This window comes from Sphaeramia orbicularis, chromosome 9 (genome assembly GCF_902148855.1).
Source record: "Sphaeramia orbicularis chromosome 9, fSphaOr1.1, whole genome shotgun sequence".
NCBI classification, from domain to species: domain Eukaryota; kingdom Metazoa; phylum Chordata; class Actinopteri; order Kurtiformes; family Apogonidae; genus Sphaeramia; species Sphaeramia orbicularis.
Window position 1 is genome coordinate 54,856,301 of NC_043965.1, and position 25,075 is coordinate 54,881,375.

General features: G+C 39.2%; 1 protein-coding gene across 2 annotated transcripts in view; it reads right to left on the reverse strand.

Annotated features, from left to right (window-relative positions):
* Positions 1 to 584: 584 nt before the first annotated feature.
* Positions 585 to 25,075, reverse strand: part of zgc:63587 (septin-2) — a 50,560-nt gene continuing 26,069 nt past the window's right edge. Inside the window, exons 8-13 of one of the 2 annotated variants that reach the window (XR_003936257.1) lie at positions 7,501 to 7,602; positions 7,149 to 7,294; positions 6,881 to 6,964; positions 6,734 to 6,791; positions 1,776 to 2,187; positions 585 to 1,265 (exon numbers count right to left, since the gene is read on the reverse strand). Coding sequence is in view for 1 of the 2 variants with exons in the window: in XM_030143307.1 (XP_029999167.1) it covers positions 2,122 to 2,187; positions 6,734 to 6,791; positions 6,881 to 6,964; positions 7,149 to 7,294; positions 7,501 to 7,602 (456 nt within the window). In the remaining variant the exon portion in view is untranslated. Of the gene's footprint in view, positions 1,266 to 1,651; positions 2,188 to 6,733; positions 6,792 to 6,880; positions 6,965 to 7,148; positions 7,295 to 7,500; positions 7,603 to 25,075 lie in introns of those variants that run through there. The other variant, XM_030143307.1, reaches the window with a different exon arrangement.

The window sequence follows — 25,075 nt, forward strand, 5'->3', positions numbered from 1 at the left end:
AATTGTATGTTCTTATCCTGGTTTTTATCCCAGAGACTGTTTTTATCTTGATTTTTTTTTTTTTTATTATGTTTTATGGCATCTTGTTTTTATTTATTTGAACTTATTTATTTTATTCTTTTCCTTATCCATGCTGCTGTACTGATGAATGGTGGAACACTGAGCACTTTTTGTCTTGACACTCGATCAAGAACCTGCCAAACAGATTCAAAGTATGTTTTGTTGTAATGCCAAAAGCAATCACTATGTCTGCGAAACAAATCTACCCACGGGTAGAAATAAAGTAAGTTTGACCCTTGACCCTCTCTGCCCCCGTGTACATGCACCTTTCACACTGCAGTTCCTATTGAGTCCAGTTGTAGCAGTAATCTGTCCATAAGAAGACAGTACTTGTAACCCCAGTGTCCTATTTTTATGGCTTATTCTGTAATGTAAGAGCACAGAATAAGCCCAAAGACAAAAATCCCATTCCAACATGGAATCACAGCATAATATCCCCTTAAATGTAGGATCAGCTTCAGTGAATATTGTGGTGGTCTTCAAACTACTATTAAAACTACTGGAACAACAACACATTCAACCAGTTTAATTCTCTGAACAAACTTTATTTCCAAAAGATACAAAAAAGTTGACACCTATAAGCCAGTCTTTTCTGACATTCTGTTAACAGATTATTAGGTTTGTCCTAACGTGAACAGACATTATTTGCATATGAGAGCAGAGAGACAGAGGACGTGACAGTAGTGACATTTAAATGGCTTTAGACAGGTATTATTTTGAGTCTCCTGCCAACATGAAACTGGATGGAATACATTTGGTTCAACAGATTTTTCAATCCAAAGCAGGCAGTCTGATGTCAGAACAGTCCAGTAGTGAACCAACAGGTCGTTCCCTGAACTCATGAAACGACACAAACATTCACAGATTTAGTCCCAGGGGTGATGGCTGATCAGTCTGTAGTGGTGGTTTGACACATGCAGATTTTCAAATAAATAATACAAATTCCAAGAAACATGGCACTGTTGAGCCCTGGTGGTGGAATATTTAACCCCCAGAGCAAAATTGACCCCCCCACCCCACCCCCCGCTTTCAAACATTTAGCACTAGGTGATATTTATAGAGTTCAATTAAAGCAGCCCCTTGGATCAGATGAACGGTGGTCTGAGTCCATCCAGAGGTGCAGGTGTTGGGCTACACAACTACTCAGAATAAGACCATAGAAAAAGCACCACAAGCACAAAGGTTGATTATTTTAAGTACCTTACCTGATTAGGGGTGTAAGAAAATATTGGTTCTGCAATATATCGCGATATTTCATTTCACAATACTGTTTCGATATTAAAAAGTACTGTTTTTCTTTTTTGTTTATATTTTATTATTATTATTTAACACTCTTTTGTTAAACAATGTTAGTTCCTTTGTTGGTATCGCACAAAAATAATGTTCTGATGTTAGTTGTGAACTAATAGAATCTGAACATTTGAACAGGATCTGAAACTGGAATGTCTGTAAAACAGAATTTCAGTTTGAACACAGGAACATTTGGTGATAGAACATTAGATCCTGTTGGGATCAAATAAAAATGTGTTTAGTATTTGTGCAGATTTCTGCTGTAATTCAGTTCTTCAAGGAAATAATCATTAAAAAAAAGAAACAAACAAAAAACAAATTGCCTTTTTAACAGTATCATGATATATCATGATATATCGTATCGTGATCATAGTATTGCGATTTGAATCGTATTGCCAGATTCTTGCCGATACACAGCCCTATACCTGATAGAAAAGAACATAAAAAGGGTGGTGTTTAATGCCTACACAGGAGTACAGAGCAGAATGCCTACATTATATGACTGTAAACAGGTTAGTGTGACGTCACTCACAGATGGAGTCATTTGGCAGCGGTTCCAAACTCATGCTGAAATGTTTTCCTGCTGTTTAAACTCTGTCCAGTCTCATACTGTGAGTGACAACATGAGCAGGTGGAGGGATGTTTAGAGGGATGGACCCTGGTCCTGGACTCCTGGTGGACTACAGGTCTGAGGCAGGTCCAGCAGGAGGACCAGGTGTGTGTGTGTGTGTGTGTGTGCGTGTGTGTGTATTCCCTTCTCCTTGGACTGTTTCACTCGTCTGACTTCATCTTCATCTGTGCCTGCATCTGAGCGATCATCTCCTGCATGCGTCTCAGCTGTGGAAAACAGGTAGAAAACACAGTTGACCAGGTTGAAGCCCCTCCTACTTGTTTCTCCCTCCCATACTTTTTACACATGTGCAGAAAACAGACCACATTTAGATCATGACCAGAGTACAGCAGTTCACACAGATTCAAGTTGACATCCAAAATGTGTCACAAATATTAAAACAAATATTTAGAAAATCTGAAAAAAAATTTAAAAAATTCAGAGGAAAATAAATATTAGATGGAAGATTCAGATTCAGATCAGCAGATTTGGTTATTTTTGTATCTTTGTTTCTGTTTATGTTGTGCATTAGTTTGTTGCTTTGTTTGTTCATTTTGTGATAACGTTGTTCATTCTGTTGGTTATTTTGTTCACTTTTCGTTTTGTCATTATTTTATGCGTTCAAATGCTTGTTTCGTTGGGGTTTTTCTTATTCATTTTGTTGCTCTCTTGTTTACTTTGGGATGATTTTGTTTAATTTGTTCATTTTTTATTTTTTTCTTTGTTTTCAAATTATGATTATTCTGATGCATTTCAGGTCATTTTATAGATCATATCATTAATTATCTTGTTGGTTATTTTTCTCATTTTTAATCATTTTATTTATCTTTTTTTTGTTCATTGCTGTTTTCTTTTCTTTCTTTTTTTTTTTTTTTAATTTTAAACTAATTTTAATGTTGAACAGAATAATCAATCTGAACGACTTTTCTCATTCTTTTTGTTATCAACGGGAGGAGAAAACACCGAATCACATGAATTTGATTTGAGGTAATAAAATGTGTTTTTTATTAGTGATGACATTTTTGCATTTTGTAAATGACTAATCCACTACTGGGCAACATAAATCAAACAAACAGTACAATGTAATTAGATCTTTATGAATTGTTCCTAAGGGCAAACATGTCTCTGTTTTGTTTTTTAAGTAACTATTTTGAGTAACAACAATATCTAAACTGAAAAGGACAAAAAGTGGTCAGTATTACTAGGCATTCAGTCAGATGAGGATGAGATCTATAACTTTTAACAGATAATATCTACTCTATTTTAGTACAACATAAACAAGGAAAGTCTTCAAAAATTAATGAAGAATACAATTAGTCTCATACAATAAATAGCCTACATTACAAGTATATATTTATAAATGTTAAATTTGAATGTATTAAAAGGCCATAAATAAGTCAAACATAATCATTCATTTACAGTTAATGCTGACATCAAATATTTAAAAGGAAATCATTCTATTTCAGACTTTCCACTGAGCAGCACACTCTAATTGCTTTGTAGACATGTGCTGCCACCTTGTGGGCTGAAACAGAACTGTCCACAGTGAACACTGACCCTGGGCTTCAGTACTGCTCTCATCAGAACAGAGATGGGGAAAAAGGATGTCTTTTGCCAGTTGGACTGATCTTAGTTACATTTTCAGCTAAATAGTCACAAAATGTTGCAAAATTCTGTTTTGCTCATTTCACATTTGTATATTGTGACGGTGAACAAACATTCTATCATTCTAATTGTTTTTAATGTTCTACATGTAGTTTTCTGAAAGGATCCCATTCTTGTGTTCATCATGTTCAAATCATAACAAGTAGATTGAAACTGCAAATAAAAGGATTATTCCTAAACCTGACGGAGCATCAAAACTCTGCCTTTCACCTGAGAAGAAATAATGATTTGACATTTATTGTGTTACTATGGTTATATGAAAGTCCTAATTATGTTTATGTCAGAGATATAGTGAGGATAATAGTCCAAGATAGAGCTGCACAATATATCGTTTGAGCATTGTCATCGCGATGTACGTGTGCGCAATAGTCACATCCCAGGTCCTGAAACGTAGCAGGTAAATGAAGTCAGCAAGTTCTCATCTAAGTTCATCCTGGGGACCTGACACACACTGAGCACAGCCATCCACCAGTCACAACCATTCTTCATCATGTTTGGAGTAAGTTGCTGGACCATTGAAAAACGAGCAACGAACAAAAGAAAATCACCAAAAACAAAGACTTGGTGCCAAAAAGAAAAGCACTGTCAGTTATCTGGAATTATTTCAGCTACAGAGGGATGAAACTGAAACACGTGTTCAGATGAAACTGAAACACGTGTTCAGTGTCCACAGTGTCTGACACCTGTCGGCACAACCAGAAGAAACACAACTAATGTGTTTGACCATTTACATCAGCACCACACACATATTATATCCTCCTGAGGAGTTTTTCATATCACAATATATATTGCAGGGTAAAAAAAAAAAAATCACAATGTCAGTTTTGTCTACTATCGTGCAGCCCTAGTCCAAGACAACATGTTCTGTATTATGTGTTAATTATGTCTTGTCTCTTCAGAAACTGTGTGTTCTGCTGCTTTTCTTGGCCAGGTCAGTCTTGAAAAAGAGATTTGCAATCTGAATGAGTCATTTTTTTTTTGCCTGGTTAAATAAAGGAGATATATATATATATATATATATATATATATATATATATATATATATATATATATATATATATATATATATATATATAAAAATCAGACCAATGGCCCTGTAGCTTACCGGCCAAATGAAAAGGTTTGGGAAATGTATCCAGATGCCATTTAGTATCACCCAGTTCTGTGTATTTATTATATTACAGAAATAGCCCATGTTTTGGTCATATTCCAATCAGATCGGTAAAAAAGTCAAATTCCAACTTGATATCATTGATACTTACTGATTTATTGGATCAATCCTCTTCCTATGTCTTATAATGGGAACATTTTTCAAAGTCGCACCAAATCCAGAATCAGATCCGGATCAAAATAATTTCACTAACTTTTGTTGACATCGTCATAAAGAAGCTGTATACCAAGTTTGAAGTCAATCGGAATTGTAGTTTTGGAGAAGAAGACGATTGAAAGTTTTGTAATGGACGACAGACGACGACAGACGCCACATGACGACAATAGTCGGCCGGTAAGCTAATAAGCAAAAAACTCCCCGCAGAACCCAGATAGCCCTGTGCAAACCTGAAGAGTGCTGTGTGTGCCCAGTTTCCACCAGTGGCCTTAGTGGGAGGTTGTGGCTGAAGCGGGGCCCTGACACATGCACAGTTGTTAGGTCTGAGGTCTAAGTGGACTCAGTCCCACTAATGAGGGTTAGGGTTAGGGGTCTGAGGTCTAAGTGGACTCAGTCCCACTAATGAGGGTTAGGGTTAGGGGTCTGCGGTCTAAGTGGACTCAGTCCCACTAATGAGGCCTCCCACCCTGTAAAGGCTGTCGTCCTGTAAACACACTGATCCTGGGCCCTGCTGCTTTGTGTTTGGACTTGTAACATTACTGAGGTCATTCCCATCATAAAACTGGGCCAGGACATCCAGGCAGGAAGTGATGTCACATCCTGCCTGGGCACATTGTTTACAAACAGTTGTGACTGCAGCCTGCCCGCCGCCTGCTCACTGCACTCAACTACAGCACTAACACAAACAGGTCCATTAAGAGCAGGCAGGAAGACACTTAGTGCCAAAATGACAGGAACGTCAACAATGGTAAACAGTGCAGGTTGAACAAATGAAGAGGTTTCTGTGTCTGGATAAAATGTGGACAAATGTGTGCAAACTAGACTCAGAGTAGTGCGCCTTCAGCTGCTCTCTGGGCCAGTCCACTGCTCACTACTGTCACTGCTTTGGTTGGACACACCAGATGATCTGTAGATGTTGTCAGTGTCTTTGAGGGACCAGCTGATGTCCACCCAGGTTTGGATGTTCACATGGACTCATTCAGAGAGAACGCGGTCCTTTTCACCACCTTCAGGTGCTCCAGGCAGATCTCACTCAACTTGAATTTCTTTTATTAAAGTAAATTTAACAGAAACAGTTTAGACTTCTTACATCTAGGAGGTGCAACTTTTGAATGACAGAAGACATCCCATTAGCTCTGGCTCTCTACAGCTGATCAGTTCTAAGCAGACTGTACAGTTCCCATTGGCACCACGTTGGGTTGGTTTTTTAGTTTTGTTACAGTGTAATCAATAAGAATAGATGACACTGAAAAAATTTGTGTTGCTAAACAAATTGAACTATTGAACAATTAAACACTCAAATATATATATTTTTTTACAGTGAAATACAATAAAATGTTATCAGCACTTGAATTTCATGGTGTAATAATTGACAGATTTAAATAGTGTTGTTTCTGAGCTACAATCCTTTCTGCTGCATCCTGATGCTCTGTGTTAGACACTCTGCTGTGCTTCGGAATCACAGACTAAATGGTGACAAATTCATATAGTATTTTTGCAGTTTTGGGTTCAAATCTCATCACACCCTACAACATTTTTGGGTTCAGAATTTCTTTCGTTGAAGCAACATATTCGTCCCCAAAACACACTTAAGTCAATGCAGCTTGATAAAAGCAATGTGAACTTAAATAATCCACTGATTTTTTAAGCATATCTGGGACATTTTAAGGCCTATGATCCACACATTTAGATTTTTTTTTCTTAAGATCCTGTATGATCCTGTATGAATGTTCCAGAGTGGAACAGCTGAAGGTTTGAAGCATTGGTCTGTGTGGTCCTACCTCAGCCTCTTTCTGTAGCAGGATCTGGTCCTTATCCATCACATCCTCATCCACAGCTCTGCAGGGAAACACATGAAATCACAGAGTATTAATATTATTATCAGTATGAAGAAATATCCTTTATTCTGCTGGAAACTGTTGCCTCACCTGCCCGCTCTCTTCAGCCTCTCTGAGCGGAAGTTCTCATAATGCAGATCCTGGGTGACCTCCTGAAGGTCTTGCATGTGGGTTCTGCAAAAGAGAGGGATCCAGTTCTGTATTTGAACACTAGAAGGCAGTGGAGCTCTAGAGGGAACCCTTTTCCACTGGTGGTCTTTTACAACCTCCTAGGTTATGTGGAAGTTTTATGAAGTCCTTTAAAGACTCTCCTTTCCTTCCAAAGATATTCTCTGGTTTTATTGCTGAGGAGACTCACACGAGCATGGTGCGCAGTTTGAGGAAGTCATTGTGCTCAGGATTCTCCACTTCTACAACTCCCCACGGATAGAGGCGACCGCGGATCTTCTTCCCCTTTACCTCAATCAGCTGGTTGGAGCCAATCACAGCGAAGGGAATGCTGGCCTGGTTAGGGAAGATAAAGGTCAGGGAATCCCATGAGAGAAATGAAGAAAGAGGAAGGGATATAGAAAGAGATATGAAAAATAGGTTTATCAGAAGAGGAGGGTGCAGTGAAGGGAAGGGAAGCAGGGATGGATGGGAAAACAGGGGCCAAGCAGGAGTGTGAAGCATGTGGCACTGTTGAACAGCAGCTGGAGTTCCATTCTTACCTTAAGGACTCTGGTCTGCTCCTTGAACTCCTCATCTTCATCAGAGTCAGCGTCAGGTAACTGATAAATTTTGATGCCGTGCTCTGCGATCTCATCCAGGATCTGACAGGTGGGAACACATCAAACACAGGGTAAACAGGGAGGGGCACACCCTGTAGACATGGAGACTTCCTGTCCAGAATATGTACCCAGGCCATCTGACAATAAGCCTCTGGGGACACTATCAGTCACTGTCAATATGCCAAAGATCTGATCCTTGAACTGGTTCTATTCAGGGTTGTTGGAACCTCAGTCACACCTAGTAACCAGTCTGCAAGTTCTCAGCGAGGAACTATTGGAATGAAGAATGCAGCATTACAGAGGTAACATCCAGCTCCAGGTTGTGTTTTTTGTTTTTCTGGGTTTTTTTTTTACAGCACTTTTCTTTAATCTCTTTTCTCCTTTCCCTTCTTTTTAAATATTTCTTTGATTGCTGTTTTTCCATCTTAGAACTTTATTGATTCCTTGGGCAGAGTCCTCAGGAAATCGTGGTTCCTATAGCAACACAACACCAAATGTACAATATAGAAATATTAGTAGAAAGTAGGGCTGCTCGATTATAGAAAAAAAAAAAAATCACGATTATTTTAGCAATAATTGAAATCATTGAAATTATTAAAAACGATTATTTGTTAACCTTAAAGTTGTTTATTTTTTTCTTGCAAAACAATGTAAAATATACTCTTTAAACATAAATAAAGCTTTTAACCACTAAAGCAAAGCATTTTCACTTTTGTACGAAACAAAAAAATCTTTGAAATCAAATAAGTGTACTGTAAATTCAAGTATGTTTCCTTTTGTAAACAAATAGTGCACTGTAATTAAACTGCTATAGACTTACCATAGAACTGTAGCAATAAAAAAAAAAAAAACCTCACCGAAAGTGCAAATTATAAATTCAAGTATGTTCAATGTAGTATGAAACATAGTAAATTCAGTGGCGTGCTGTGAGGTTTCAGTTAAGGCCTTCTGTATACAACAGCCATCTACAGGGTGTCCCATAAGTCTCCATACACAGGAGACATACAGGGGTTGGACAAAATAATGGAAACACCTAACATTGTGGCATCATAGAAGGTGTTTCCGTTATTTTGTCCAACCCCTGTAATACATATGGTTCTAACATGTATTTCTTTATATTTCTTCTTTATAGTTCTTCAGCAGTGGAGGACACGCATTGAAATGTGTTCCCGACAAAATGGCAGTCATATAGAGCATATTATATAAATAAAAATGGTTTATGTCAAGAAACGTTTATTTTTCCTATGTATGCAGACTAATGGGACACCCTGTAGAATACGCACGTTAGGGTTATACGGGTTAGGGTTAGGTTAATACGGGAGTTGCAGCGTAAAGAGATTCGGAGACTGAAGATTGCATTGCGGACGAAGTTGTTTTTATGCGTTTTAGTTTTTCATAAGATAAAGAATATGATAAAGGTGGCGGTGGTTAAACTTTAGATGGTTAAAAAGGTTTGTTGTGTTAGCGGTCAGTGCGGACACAACAACGAAACACTTTTTGCACGTGATGTGTTTTTGCTCTTCGTCTTCTTCATCAAACCCAAAGTGATTCCATACAATTGAATCTGACTTGCCTTTTTTGTTTACCAAGCACTTCTGCTGTGATTCTCCTGCCATTTGTCCAGACCACTAGGTACAACTGTCCTCTTGGGGTGGACCTGCCGGATAGCAGGCAGCTGTAGCTTAGAGGGGGGCGGGGCAGAGCAGCTCATGGTAGCTTGCGTGCGCGTGAATTAAAACAACTCAAAATTAATAATCGTTTTTTCTCGATTACATAATTTTTGTAATCGTTGCGTGGAATAATCGAAATCGTAATTGAATTTCGATTAATTGCACAGCCCTAGTAGAAAGACAATAGTAATACAAAAACTATAAAAAACAGTAGTGAAAAAAACAAGCAGTTGCACATTGGAGAGTACTAATAATAAAGTAGTAGTAATAATAATAATATTATAGCAATATAATGAATTATATATATATATATATATATATATATATATATATATATATATATATATATATATATATATATATATATGTATATATATATATAAAGGGACTGAAGTTAGTAAAGGCGTCCCTGTTTCTAACGTCATCTTCTGTCATGCAGCGTGGTACTGCACTTCCTGTCAACCGAGCAAAGTGACTGTAAGGCTAGTGTATCCAAAATGATTAATATCTTCCAAAATATTGATCCTTTCAACTTGCTGAGATATTTAATGTGGAGATGGGACTATTCCTTAACTGTAGGAACCAAACTGGACAGGTATAAACATCTTAATTTCTCAGGACTGTGCAGATACACACACGCTCTGAGACCTTCCAGTATTATGAGAGAGAGAGAGAGAGAGAGAGAGAGAGAGAGAGAGAGAGAGAGAGAGAGACAGACAGACAGGTAGACAGACAGGTAGATAGATAGATAGATAGATAGATAGATAGATAGATAGATAGATAGATAGATAGATAGATAGATAGATAGATAGATAGATAGATAGATAGATAGATAGATAGTGCATATTCTAATATTATAACTTGTAACTTGTAGAATATGACAAACCCACAGCAGTTGACCCTTAAGGCAATGGGAAAACAGCTACAAACTTAAATTCCTCAGTTCTGAGCAAATTTATTTTTGGTTGAAATGTTACAAAATGGGTCAAAGGTAGATGTGTGAACTGGAAAGGCACCTGATACATGTTAATGGAACTGACGAAACTACAATTAGAACAGAAGTTGACTCCAAATACGAGAGTACTTTATTCTGTTATTAAAATGTAAATAAATGGTATTTGCAGAGTGTGAATATAGCTTTAGCAGAAAGTAAGAGGGCCCTAATAGGAGGGTGTGAAAGAGCACCTGTTGTTGCAGCTACACATTTAATTAAAGCACCCAAGAGGGGGAAAATAGAGGGAACAGAAAGGATAAGCAGGTAAAAGTACTAAATACATAGTGTGCACTGACTTCAGAAAGACACCTAAGAGAATATGGTGACTTTTCCTGGCTGTTAGACAGTGATGATGAGGCTCTGTTCAAAGTGATGTTACCTCTCACACAGGTTCGACCTCTGCCTCAATAAGTTGCTTAGTTTTCCATTTGAACACTTTAGCCTAATTTCAGTCTATTTAAGTAGATTCCATCAGACTGATTTGTATTCAGTTTGTTTTTAGATTACTTATTTGATGATGTAAAATTATATACTTGAGCTCCTGTGACTCTGGAATTTTGGCTTCACTTTTAAACAGCGGATGGAGCTGGTATGATGGCATCCACATGTACAGTCTATGGATTATACACTAACGAAAGCATAACTATTCATTCATCTGGAGGGTCACGGGGGGTTAGAGCCAATCCAGTCTACCATCAGACGAAGGTGGAGTTCACCCTGGACATGTCACCAGTTCATCACAGGACTGACCACCCACTCACTCATATTCACACCTGGAGGCCTCTTAGAATGACCGACTACACTATCAGGTGTTTTTGGGGAGTGGGAGGATGCAACACACGCAGAGGAACCCCAAACAACAGGCCCCAGCTGACCGGTGCACTGATCCAACCCACAAGCTTGTTTCTGCAACACCCAAAAACATAACTATAATCACGTTCAATTTCAATGATTAGTTCTTCCTAAATTTTCAACAATGACTAAAAAATACTAGGTAAAATACTGATTTACCCCTGCCGTTATTCCCAGTGGTACACAGGCGCAGTTAATAAACTAATTATGGATATGAACGGGATCTGCAAAAACCCTTTAAACCTAGGGCCACCAGACTTCTGTCCAAGACATTTCACATCTCTCAGATCTGTGGGATACGAGGTCAAATGACTTCAAGGACTAAAAGACGTCTAGTCGCCTTCCACTTTAAACTCTTCAGATTACAGTGACTTGGATGAGAATCTACCCACATTCTGAAAGAGTCACAAACAAAGTTCTCGCCCTCTTTTATTCACAATCCAACCGGTGAAAAAACAAGTTAAAACAAAGGAGCTACCTCTGGGACAGATGTCAGGATTTATTATTCTAAACATCAAAGCTGCACTTTTCTTTTGTATTCCCCACAACAGGTTTTTTAAATCCACAATGTAGTCTTATGTAATGAAGCCAAAAAATGTCAAGTGTTGTTTTCCTGATTTTTTTTTTTGGGGGGGGGGGACTTTCAGGTAGTGGGACAGTGTTGAGTCAGCCAGGACTCTGGGGGAAGTGAGAGCAAGTTTTCCTATAGAGCCTAGCTCCTGTTTGAGCCGTTGTTATGGCTGTGGCTTATTTTCTTAACGAGTGTGTGTGAGATAATGTGTGTGTGTGCGTGTGTGTGTAGACTTGGGTATTGTTGTGGGGCAGATCTAAAAACAAACAGGCTTTGCTGGACTCAGTGGAGAGCGTGACACAGAACCCGAACCTCTCTCTTTACCCCCCCCCTTTTGCTCGCTCAAACACACATGATGTACAGATACCTCGTACATGGAGGCTGGATAAACATCATTTCAGTGGGACAGAGTGTGGAGAATTTGGGGAAACTCTGTCTCAGTGGGAAAGTAAACATGTGGAACACAATGGCCGGAAAAAATGAAACAAACAACAAATTCACTTACACAAATAGATAAGAGACAAATTAAAACAAAAAATGGGAATAAAACATAAAGGCGACTAACTATGAACATAAGCCACTATTAAATATCTAGTAACAACATCTGGTCAGAGCATAAATATGAATCTGTAGACTGCAATCATCTGTTTCCAGACCCGGTTAAGCCAAAAGCAGCAAAATGGCTGTTTACCTGAATGATTGTGTTCCGTAACATGTGCTTAGTACAGCCTGACACCTATAATCAAGACTTCTCAGGGATCATCAGATGTCAAAATCACTGCCTGCTCCAAATCCCTGTTGTCTCCTCCTGATTTACAGTGCACTATGTAGGCCTTAATCCCTACGGTTACTCCAGACTCTCCTTCTTTGCGTAGTTGGCACAAAGTGAAGCTGGCAGTGTGAGCCATTTTGATTTTATGACCATCCTGTCCAGCTATAATACACCCCCCCCATCCTCCTCCTTCCCTCCCCTCCATTCCCTCTGCTGTTCTGGGTGGACATGCAGGTCCACTCAATGTTTTCAGGGCGGTGTTCAAACAATGCCACACAAGACTCTGCGTCTTTATTAATTAGAAAAGGAAGCCCGAGATTTATCGCTTTACGTTTCTGGCTCACATCACAGAAAAAGAAGCATTGTTTTGTGTTCCGTCACTGTGAACAGTTATGATAAGTGTGAGGGTGGAGGCTGATGCAAACGGCAGCTGACTCATGGCAGATAAACCCCTGTGGACTGTCTCGCGGGTAGATATTCTGTTTGGTGAGTACATTCTGGGAGGCTATCCACCAAACTGAAGGGTGAATATCTGTATGAAAAAAACTGCAATGTGAGTCTCAACTGCCATGTACAAGAGCAGAGCTTTTGTCTTCAGTTGTCCAGGTCCTTGAAGACCTACTCCTACTCTGGCTCTGACTGGGTCAAAATCCACGGGGAAAGGACCATTGACTGATGAAGAAGTATCTTCAAGCTGTAATACCGCAGTCAATAAGACTGGCTACAATAATGCAGTGAACTTGTTTCTCCAATTTTTTCCAGGACAAATTCTGGTCTTATCCATTTTATCTGGAACCTCTAATAAGTGTTCTGGTCTAGTAAGTTTTTCCTCTGTTAATCAGACGTCAGGGCAAATAGAAGAGTTTTATATCCACTGCGCCAAACACTGATAGAAAGGTCTGTATGACATGTCAGTTGCCAAGTCCCACTCGGTGTATATAATGAATGGAAACATGGAAGACCATGACATCAACCCACTGGTTTCTCGACTGCTTTTTGAAACCAGGATTTTGCGATTTGTCCATCACAATGTTGGCATTTTAGACCCAGAAGTGACCATATAAAGGGGGTGGAACTATTGAGTCCTGAGGGGTCAGAGGTCAGCTAATGCTAATGATAACTTAGTGACATAAGTCTGACACAGCAGACATTAATGCTATTTGACCTGAGATCTGAATGGAGGAAAACTTTAAAGATAGACCAGATCATTTATTAGAAGGTCCAAATGAAATGAATGAGACTGGAATGAGTTCTGGAAAAATTTACTGACATAGATTGAATTTGTCTCTAAAAATATGAAGTCGACGTGAGCCAGGGATAGTTGCAGTCAATTTCAGTGGCTGTCAGTAGTGTTACAACTTTAAGATTGGCTTCATTTTGGAGCCAAGGTCATTGCCCCTTGATGTGAACAGAGAGTAGCGTTCTAGCATTTAGCAACAAAACAATACTAAAAACAAGCTAAACAAGCACATAAAATAGGTATCAGCAATCTATCAGTTAAAGTATAATTAGAACCATCACAGTATCGACCTAGAAGTTTAGCACCAATGTGTGCTTAATTAATATTAAAGTATTTTTTAAAGACTTAAATGAAAATTTGCATAAAGGCTCTGAACTCGAGGCAGTGGACGATACCATATGTTACGAATGTTAGCTTAATTCCATTAAGTTTGCCCATTAACTGCATAGTAGTATAGAGTTCTACATTAGTTTACAGCAAAAATATCAAATGGATTTATAGTTCTGTTCTGCAAATGAAAAGATGACAAATAGATATTTACAACTATTTGTGATGCAAAGAGGCAACGTATCATTCTGGATGGAGAAAATACACCATGCAGGTGGATTTCTTCATTTACCGATGCTCTGGCTGGTGGGTCAAATAGTTAATACTACAAACATGTATTTCAACGGTAAAGCCAGCCTCATTCAGAACTAAGAATAGCAGTACTCAAATATAGTGTATCTGCATGTCCATACATAGAAATAATTATACAGTACAACGCCATCAGAGACATGACTAAGCAGTTTTTAGCAACCAAAACCTCCAGTCATAATGAAGCCTGGTACTAACCCATGATTACAGGGATCAAGCGCTTTGTCATGTCACCCTATGAGGAAAATAATATTTTCATGATCTGCCAATTCTCACAGGTAAAAACCACAAAAATACAAACACATGTAAAATGATAAGAACTGCATCCTGGACAAACACCACAGGGAAGAAAAAATGATTGCCAAAAAGAAAAAAAAAAGGAAAAAAAAGAAGACACTGTGGTCAGTGCTATAATCTTGACATTACAACAGGCAACCACATGCAGTTCTGCAAAAGCACAAACACTTGCAATTACAGTTCTGTAGTCGTAGTTGATGACAACTGAACCTCCTCTGGTCTGGTACAGTCAATATCCACTAAATGACAAAGTGTAGCTGGGAACAATACTGGGAAGTAGAAACATGTACTACGGCTTTGTTTGGAAATCAGCACAGCATGGAGACAGTGACAGAGAGAGAGAGGGAGAGAGACAGAGAGACAGAGGGAGAGAGAGGGAGAGAGAGAGAGAGAGAGAGAGGGGGGAGAGACAGAGAGAGAGGGAGAGAGAAAGAGTGAGAGACAGAGACAGAGAGACAGAGAGAGAGGGAAAGGGAGACAGAGCAAGAGAGAGGGGGAGAGAGGGAGAAAGAGTGAGAGAGACAGAGAGAGAGAGAGATGGAGAGACAGAGAGTGAGAGAGACAGAGACAGAGAGAGAGAGAGAGGGAGAAAGAGTGAGAGAGACAGAGAGAGAGGGAGAGAGAGAAACAGATAGAGAGAGAGGGAGAGAGACAGAGGGAGAGAGAGGGAGAGGGAGAGAGAGAGGGAGAGAGACAGAGCGAGAGAGAGGGAGAGAGAGAAAGAGCGGAGAGAGAGAGTGAGAGAGAGACAGAGAGAGAGAGAGGGAGAGGGAGGGAGAGAGAGAGGGAGAGGGAGGGAGAGGGAGAGAAGGAAAGAAGGGGAGGAGAGAGAGAGAGAGAGAGAGAGAGAGAGAGAGAGAGAGAGAGAGGGAAAGAAAGAGAGAGTAAAAATCACCTAACAGAACAATGGAACTGAATCTCAACACTAATCAGTCCTGATTGAGAAGAGCAAGGATCTGGAACTCAGAAATGAGACGAGCAGCAGTTTGATGTAACATTTATGTAACCTCTGGGACATGGGAATGAAACATTGCGTCATTACCATTGGATGTAGGATATCTAATCAACTTTCTGTCCCTTTAAACCCTTTTACACAGACCTTGAGGGACTGGGACCGTGGTGAGCGTCAAGTCCTTGTTCTTGAGTGTGCTCAGTGCTGATAATCTCGCCTCTAAATTTTGAAATTTGATTTAAAGTACAGCGTAGAAACAGCCAAGAGGTTCCTCGAGTTGCACATCAAGGCATGGGTATGAAATCCCTGTACTAAATGGGCTGTGGGGCCAAATTATTAAAGAATGGGGTATCGATAAGCTCAGACGTTATCAGTTTTGCTAATAGTACTGGAGAAAGAAAAGCAGAAAAAAGGTCTCCTGTGTATTACAGCAACATAAAAGTTAGGCAAATTTTTCCAGACCAACTCCATTTCTAAGACACTTGTTTGTAATGCATTTTAGTGATTTTCAGTCCAGACGACAGAGCTGGGTTGGGATCTGAGAGGTCATCTGCAAGGTTATTATCCTTAACGAAAACTAACAAAATGACGAAAACTAGAATTGTAAAAACATTTTTGTTAACTGAAATAAATAAAAACTATAATTAAAAGACAAAACGATAACTAACTGAAACTGTATTGTGTGCTTGCAAAACTAACTAAAACATATAAAAATTATGGATAAAATTCCCTTTGTTTTTGTCTTTGTCAATGTCGGATTGATATGAAATCGATTTATTTCCCTCAACCAATTTTAGCTGCTGGCACCATATGATATTTAATGGTCCGTCGCTTCTCGTCACTTGTTGTATAGAGTCAGCTTTTCATCCCCACTCTACCTGGAAACATGGAGACTAAAGTAGGGAGAAAGCAGCAGAGTCCTGTCTGGGATTTATTTGAATTCGACTGTGAAGAAGAGAAAAGATATAAAAAAAATAGGACCAATGGCCCTGTAGCTTACCGCCCAAATTAAAAGCTGTATCCAGATGCCATTTATTATCACCCAGTTCTGTGTATTTATTCTATTACAGAAATAGCCCATGTTTTGCTCATATTCCAATCAGATCTGTAAAAAAAATCAAATTCCAACTTGATATCATTGATACTGATTTATTGGATCAATCCACTTCCTATCTGTTATAATGGGAAAATTTTTCAAAGTCACACCAAATCCAGAATCACATCCGGATCAAAATAATTTCAATACCTTGTGTTGACATCATCATAAAGAAGCTGTATACCAAGTTTGAAGTCAATCAGAACTGGAGTTTCGGAGAAGACGACGATTGAAATGTTTGTAACAGACGACAGACGATGACAGACGACAGACGCTGCCGCCAACGGACGATGCATGATGACAATAGCTTACAGCCTGTCGGCCGGAAAGCTAAAAACCTAAACTAAAACTAAGCATTTAGAAAATAATGAAAACTAATAAAAACTATCAAACCTGCTCTAAAAACGAATTAAAACTAACTGAATTAGAGAAAAAAAGTCAAAACTAAATAAAAGTAAACTATAATGAAAAATCCAAAACTATTCTAACCTTGGTCATCCGTCTGTCACACACTGCAGCTCAAACACACACACATCTGACAGACAGAAGCTGGTTTTCACCACAGAATCAAATGGAAAAGTAGTCACTTTACTCCAGGACATGGAGCAACTAGTCTTTTAATATTTGGGTGGAAAAATGAGTGATCTGACACAAAACCTGGTGAATGCACAGAAACTGCCGTCTTAAAAGTGCCCAGTGATCTGGGCCTTGCAGCTGACTCCGGTTCACTTTCCTTTGTGGTCCTCCTGGACCTGAGTGCAGCCTTCGACACCATCTCACCCCCCCTCCTCCTCAGTAGACTCTCTTCCGTTGTCATTGGCCACACCCCCCTCTACTAGTTTCATTCTTATCTGTCAAACCACACCCAGTTCATTCAGCTGAAATCCTTCCAGTCAGATTCCTCCCCAGTTATCTCAGGTGTGCCCCAGGGCTGTGTCCTGGGGCCCCTTCTATTCACCATCTACCCCCTCCCTCTCTGCAATATCTTCAGAAGTTTTGACATCCATTTCCACTGCTTCACAGATGATACCCAGCTCTACCTCTCCGTTCCACCAAACCTTGCTCCACACTCTCTCCCTCCTCCTTCACCTCCTGCCTCTTCAAAATTAAAACCTGGTTCACCTCCAACTTCCTAAATCTCAATAGTGATAAAACAGAAATGCTCCTCATTGGTGCTAAATCCACTCTTTCCAAAGCCCACACTTTTTCCCTCACCGTCCACAGCTCCTCAGTCTCCCCCTCCCCTCAGGTTAAGAGTCTGGGTGTCATCCTCGATGGCCCACTATCTTTCAAAGCCCTCACCCTCCATACCACCTCCATTCTTCGTCATAGTCTAGTAACCTCCCATACTGATTACTGGAACACTCTTCTATTCGGTCTACCCCAAAAGTCCCTCCATAAGCTGCAATAGTTCAGAACTCTGCATCATCACCAAAACCCCCTCCTACCATCACATCACCCCTATCCTCCAGGATATTATCATTATTATTATTATTATTATTATTATTATTATTATTATTATTATTATCATCATCATCATCATTATTGTCAGGCTCCACAACAGAAAGTGATCCAAATAATTCTGTGTACTAAACCTTACTCATATGTATAATCTGTATACATGTTTATATATATAATTATGTGTGTATAGGTGTACATATGAGTATCTCCCCTATCTAACCTGTGGCATGATCAGCATGTACACAGTTGTAAATACTATTTATAGCTTTTTTGATTTGTCTTTATTTTTAATTTTCCATCAAGCACAGGTGAAGAAATGAACATTTGGATGTTTACTTATTAGTTCCCCTGCCCTGATTATGTTATGTACCACTCTGCTAGCAGCCTGGAGCATAAATAGGAACACAAGTTAATGGTAAAAAATGATGAATGAAAACTGAATGTTTTGCTTTGGGTCGGTTCATAAACTTAATGTGAAATGGTCAGAGGATCATTTTATTTGTCTGTGTTTCTGGATTCATATGTAGAACTTGACTGTAGAATAAAGTAACATAATAATAATGATATCTAGCGTGCTGACCCGTGGAGAACCATGGGTTTTAGATGGACTTCATCATTGTTAATACCGATGGTGGGCTGCAAAAAGGGGGGTTTTAAAATCCACATCCCAACCCTGAGGGGCAACATTCCTGCCCCCCAGCACAGATATTTGTTGTGTATTTACGCATGCTGTACTGCATTTGTCCAGCAGTCAGCACCAAAGCGCCCATGTGATTCTGGGTATAGCAGCATGATTGCAAGGCTATTGTATTCCAAAATTACTAATATCTCCCAAAATATTGGTCCGATCAACTTGCCGTTTTCACTAGTCTGTTCCTGGACCAAAAATACATAAGTATGACAAACTGCAGCTGTCAGCTCTGTACGGATTTAGTGTGATGCCAGAGACACACACACACATCCCTTTTCTAATATAGGTAAATAATTATAATAATGAACAAATGTAAACTTGCACAGAATGACATGTCCGTAGAAATGTAAGCAAGAGGTGCTCTTAGGGGAGAGCATTTTGATGATGTTGAAATCTTAGTTAATCCAAGTCTGCTTTGAAAGCTCATGTCATCATTGGTGTCTTTCAGCCATAGTTCCAAAGGAAACGCTTAGCCCAATGAGGGGCTCAAACCCACAAACCTGACATTATGAGTCTCCTGCTCTACTGACTGATTTAACTGGGGTGCTTTAGCCCAACCCAAGTGGGACTGATGCTGATGTTTTAAAAATAAATAAATGATGAGGAAAGTCAATTCCAAAATTAGTATAATGGATGGAAAACAGCAATGACTTGTTCCTTGCTCATTTTCTTGTCTGTAACTTTCCCTCATTGCTTCACATTTCCTGAAGGGTTTAGACAGTCATGTTCTGATCCTAGAAATATATTATTTTGGAGCAAGTAAGTACACAGCATTCAAATACTAAAAACTGGGGTTGGTTTCATTGCGTCATATAACACTACATTCCATCACAGGATGGTGCACACCCTAAAGTCAAGTGAGCCTCTTTAGGTTAAAGAACTTTATCCCTCCAGCCAACAATAAAATGTGACTTCTGGACAAGACTTTTACAAATAGGCAAGAATGAACAATAATCTCCAATCATAAAACTGTCAAGGCCACTTTTGGTTTTGATATAAAGCACAGTGATGAGTACGAGCATCTCCAGCTGTAAATCAAAGGCTTACGAAGTAGAAATAAAACTGCTGCGTATCATAAATTACAGAGGTACAGGTGAAGGGTTCTTTTCTGCTAGCAGAATTTGGAGAGGAAACACTATTCTCAGTTTTTCACTGATCAGTGTGACTCTGACAAATGTGAATATTTCCATGGAGTAAAGACTAATTAAGACCCACCTAATATTATCTCACTACATTACAAGATTACAGGACAGAGAACAGTGGACCAACAGCATGAAGGCTGGGAGATTTGCTAACCCTCAGGCACATGAGAACAAATGCTTCTCTCTTGCCAGGAAACGCCTTTCAACTAACCAGCTCTATCCTGCCTGCAGGGTGTCTGAGGGGGTGAAGGAGCCCCAACAATACCTGAACTCAGGGGGTCGAAGGGATTTAGACCTCATACCATTCTCCTACACAAAAGCACACACTCACATAACTAAGTGCTGCTTCACTTTCTGCAGGGCTATAAGCTGGAGTCAGTTCCAGGAAAAGAGCATACATTTATGTGCACTTGAAGCTTCATAGCTTCCAAATGCAGATTAGTGGACAGGAAGGATGACCTGACAAGAAAATACAAAAATGTGCTCATGTCTTTAAGCTGCTCTTACCTAAACGCTGTCTACATATAGACTGACACAGAGCAGCACAAGGAAAACAATACCATTCTGTTCACAGGATTAAAGACACAGACACAGAAACACATTCCACATATGTTCAGTCAGAGCCTGAGACTAAGTGGACAGTCCAAGCTGGAACAGACCGGACCAAAAGGAGCCGGATTTGTTCCAACAGAAAGTACCAATGGAAAGAACAGAGGAAGTGACCAGAACCATGGCAACATGAAAGCATCATATGAACAAGGGTGACCAACACTCCAACGTGCACGCACACATGCTCAGCCTCCTATTGTCTGGACTAAGTATCAGTACAGTTTAAGACCACCCACCACCTCTCCCTCTGATCAAAAAGCATGGAGAGGAACAATCGAGCTATTCATGTAATCACGTATTTAAGTGAGATTTAGAAGGGGACAGTGTGAGTTTAGGATTTCTGCCCACGCATTGTGACTCAGTCTGGTAATCAAGAGGGATCTCAACAGCAACTTCAACACTGAAAAGTGACTAATTCGCACTGTAAAGTCCGGAAACTATCATCACTAAACCTTTTCAGGTTGACCCTCAAGTGTTTCTACAGGAAAAAGGAAACCTGCTGTTACTTTCTTCACTTAAGAGCACATGATTGTACGTAATAGTGCTGCTTGCTCAGTGAGGTAAAAAAAAAAAAAAAAAAAAAAAAAAAAAAAGCATATTTATTGTTTTAAATTCTGCAGAGACAGGGAGCAAGCACTGGCACAATGACTGCTGGAGGACAGAAAAATAAATATATCCGCGTGTTTCAAACACTGGCAGGAAGTGGACTGGGCACAGGCTGACCAGGGACTAACATGAGCAGTGAGGTAGGAATGAGGTCATCAGGGGTTCTTCTGTGGGCGTCACCTGTGACATGCACAAAAACAGATGAGTAAAAACACTTGCTAGTATGCCAACATGAAGTTTGTGTTGGAGTCTGCATTGTGCTAGTTGTTTGTTTGCTAGCTGCTTGTTGATGTTAGCTACATGTCAGCTAAAAGTTGTTAATAGTTATGTGTAAATATTAGCTACATTTCTAAGCTAATGGCCGTGCCTCTGACGTTCACCCCTCAGTTCTCAACTGTCTTCTGCTCCTCATCAGTGCACCTCTGCCACAGTTGGCATAGAAATGGAAACAGTTCAATTCAACAACTATCTCATTGCACTTTTGTGCTTATATTTTGAGTTGTCAAAGTTTACAGTAACAGTAATTGGAAAAAACCCACAACAGAATTGAATATGATAGGGTCAACACATCCATATCCACATGGTTCAGCGCTTACATGAAGTTTATATGTTGGAGTCTGTGTATTACTTGGAGCTGGCTGTTTCTTAAAGTAAACCACATATATGTCTATGCTACTGAGAGTTACTGTTGCATACTACTGCTATTGTAGAGAAGCATTAGACAGGCACTGAAGACACAAGTTGTTTGCTAAGAAATGGAGTGTGTGTTGTGAGGCAGTTTTATAAAAGTTAGAATCTTGCATATTTATAGTGGTGCCACTAACGACTAATTTTTTAACGATTAATCTTTCGACTGATTTTTCGATTAGTTGACTAATCTAAAGGTCTATTTTTTTTTTTCAAAAATTAATTGTTTGTTATTTTGTTGTATCCATTTTATTTTGAATACAAGTCAAGGGCCAGAACATAAAATGTCACCTGTATCATGACAAATGTAAACACTATAAATAACTTAAATATCACCAAACAAAATAATTAGAGTGGGAGGTTTTCCATGTAACAGTGGGAGACCGGAGGGGTGTGTGTGTGTGTGTGAACAGGTGTGAACAGGTGGGCACAGATCTGCGGAACGGGGGATGAATGGGTGCGCACCGATCCACGGACAGGGGGGTGAACTGTAAGAGTGGGGGAGTGAAACTCAAGACGCTTATAAGTTAGGGGTCTCTCTCTTTTTCTCTGAGGTGTGCTGTGGCCAAAAATAAATAGGTGGTCAATAGTAAAATGACTCGTCGTCTAAAAAATTGCCTTCGACTAATTTTCATGGTTGATTACATTAACTAAGTCGACTAATTGCGGCAGCACTACATATTTAACATTTAATATTCAACCTAATCTATCTATCTATATTACACATTACTAATCAAGGCCCAACCCCTTTAATTTCCTTTTAAAGTTCATATTACACAAAGGAAGTTAACCCTCTGTGTTAGAAAGGCTTCTCTTTCTGCTGTTGCAATTGTAGAAAACCTCACAGTATGACATGCCAGTGTGAAGAGTTAAGGTCAAATAATGTGTCCCAGAGGGGCTGTAGAGCTGGACTACAGAGTGGGTACATGGTGAGGGGTCTGGGTATGAAGACAGCTAGCAAGACAATGGGGGGGGGGGGGGATATGAGAACACCTCAGCCAGTGGTGAAATATGGCAGCTGAATGGACAAAGAGGAGGGAGAGGAGGGAGAGTTCTGCATGGGAGACAGACAGTGAACAAAGATGGATGGGGGAAGGACAAGAGGATGTGTGAGAAACGAAAGGAGAGGAGGTGAAGATAGGGATGGTGGGGAAGATATGGAGAGAAGGTTCAAATAAAAGATGGACAACAGTAGGGAATGAAGGTTGGCTAAACTATTGTCTGTTGCCTGCAGCCTTATGCGAGAACGGCGAAGCTGGATTCTCTAACCCTCCCTGACCTCCGGCTTACAAAAAGGACCTTCAGTCTGCACACAACAGAAAAAAGGCACATGTCACAGACTGGACATGATGCCTGTGGCAAAAAACATCTTATTACAAACATTTAGTCTTAACTTCACACAATAACTTTAACATATGACAATAAAACCATCAGCTGCACAAAAAAGATTTAAATCAGTACCACTTTAAAATGAGTCCCTTATCATAAATGTTTACAAAAAAGGAACTTAGGTTATAAATCTTTCACTATTATTATAAACTCATGAGCTGTTAGAGCACAGTGAACAAGAAGTGCGACAATGACCTGACAAACTAATCTGTTTCTCTGCCCAGGAAATCCAAGATTACTGATGTAAACAAAAAATTATTTTAATTACTTTGGAGATGCTTGCCTAAATAAATGAATGAATGAATGAATGAATGAATGAAAGAATGAATGAATGAATGAATAAATAAATAAATAAAATGCTATGATGACCAAGTTAAGTATAAATGCAAGTGGAACTGTTTGCTTAAGGCTGTTCAACGTGACATTCTTAAAAAGTTAGACAAATTGGGAAGCTCTAATTTATCTCTTTGAGATAAAATGTGTGGAGTAAAATGGCCCAATACTAGAAAACAAAAATATACATACATTAATGAATATCTGTATTGAACAACATCATCTGTAAATATGCCGGATTATAGTGAAAATACTCATTTGCATCTGTAGTGCTTAGGCAGCTAACGAAAACCATTACAGTTAAAACATACAAATAAAAAAATGAAAGCACACAATGAAAATACAACTCAATAAGTTCCAGAATTTAATTTCCTTGTGAGGGACCAAACATTCCCAAATATATATATATATATATATATATATATATATATATATATATATATATATATGTCAGGGTAGAGACTGCGATCTGGTAGGATCGGCGATTCCACCAGTAGAGACTCCGATCGTAGTCTCTACCAGTAGAAACTCCGATCAGAGTTTCTACTGGTAGAAACTCCAATCCGAACCCTAACCCTAACCCTAACCCTTCTACTGGCAGGATCGGAGTTTCTACCAGTAGAGACTCTGATCGGAGTTTCTACCGGTAGAGACTCTGATCGGAGTTTCTACCGGTAGAGACTCTGATCGGAGTTTCTACTGGTAGAGACTACGATCGGAGTCTCTACTGGTAGAATCGCCGATCCTACCAGATTGCAGTCTCTACCCTTACACATATATATATATATATATATATATATATATATATATATTATTTTTTTTTTTTTTTTTACATGTTTGTTGTGCTGTATTGATTAATGTAAATGTTTTAAAGTGGACAGAAATGAAAAACATTTCTTGTAATCTGTATTCCTTAATTAAACATTATATTTTCATGTCCCTAAACTGTCTTTGAAAATGTAACCTCCTATTGCTATATTACTTTAAATATTAGTGTCTCATAATTTAACGTTCAGCTGTGTTTTATCAGGTTGAAAATGAATACTTGAAAGTGCAACTAAAACAAAGGGATTTTTCTTTTTTTTTTTACACATTTGATGTTAACAGTATGTAATACTGAAAATATTTTTGTTCTAAAGGTAGTCCTCACTGCTTTTTTTTTTTTTTACTTTCATTGAGATTCCAGTCTAAAGCAGATGTGTGCTGTCCCCTACGTTCCAATACAAAACAAGCAGTAAAGCAGTTTTCAACTAAAGCCCTACACAGGATATGACTGAAAGGTCCCAGACTGAGAGGATCAGCCTCTCAATATACCCTCCTCAGGGCAACTTATGAGCCGTGGTCCACAGCAACCCCGGTGAAGGAAATTGGCATTAGCGCAAATTAAAAAAGAGGATACAAAGAAGCAAAGGAAGAAAGTTACAGGCAGCTGAGTGAGGCTGTGCCAGGAGGGGAGGAAGAAAAGCAGGGAGAAAACAAACTGACTGGGAGCGAAGGAAGCAGAACTAAAGGGATGA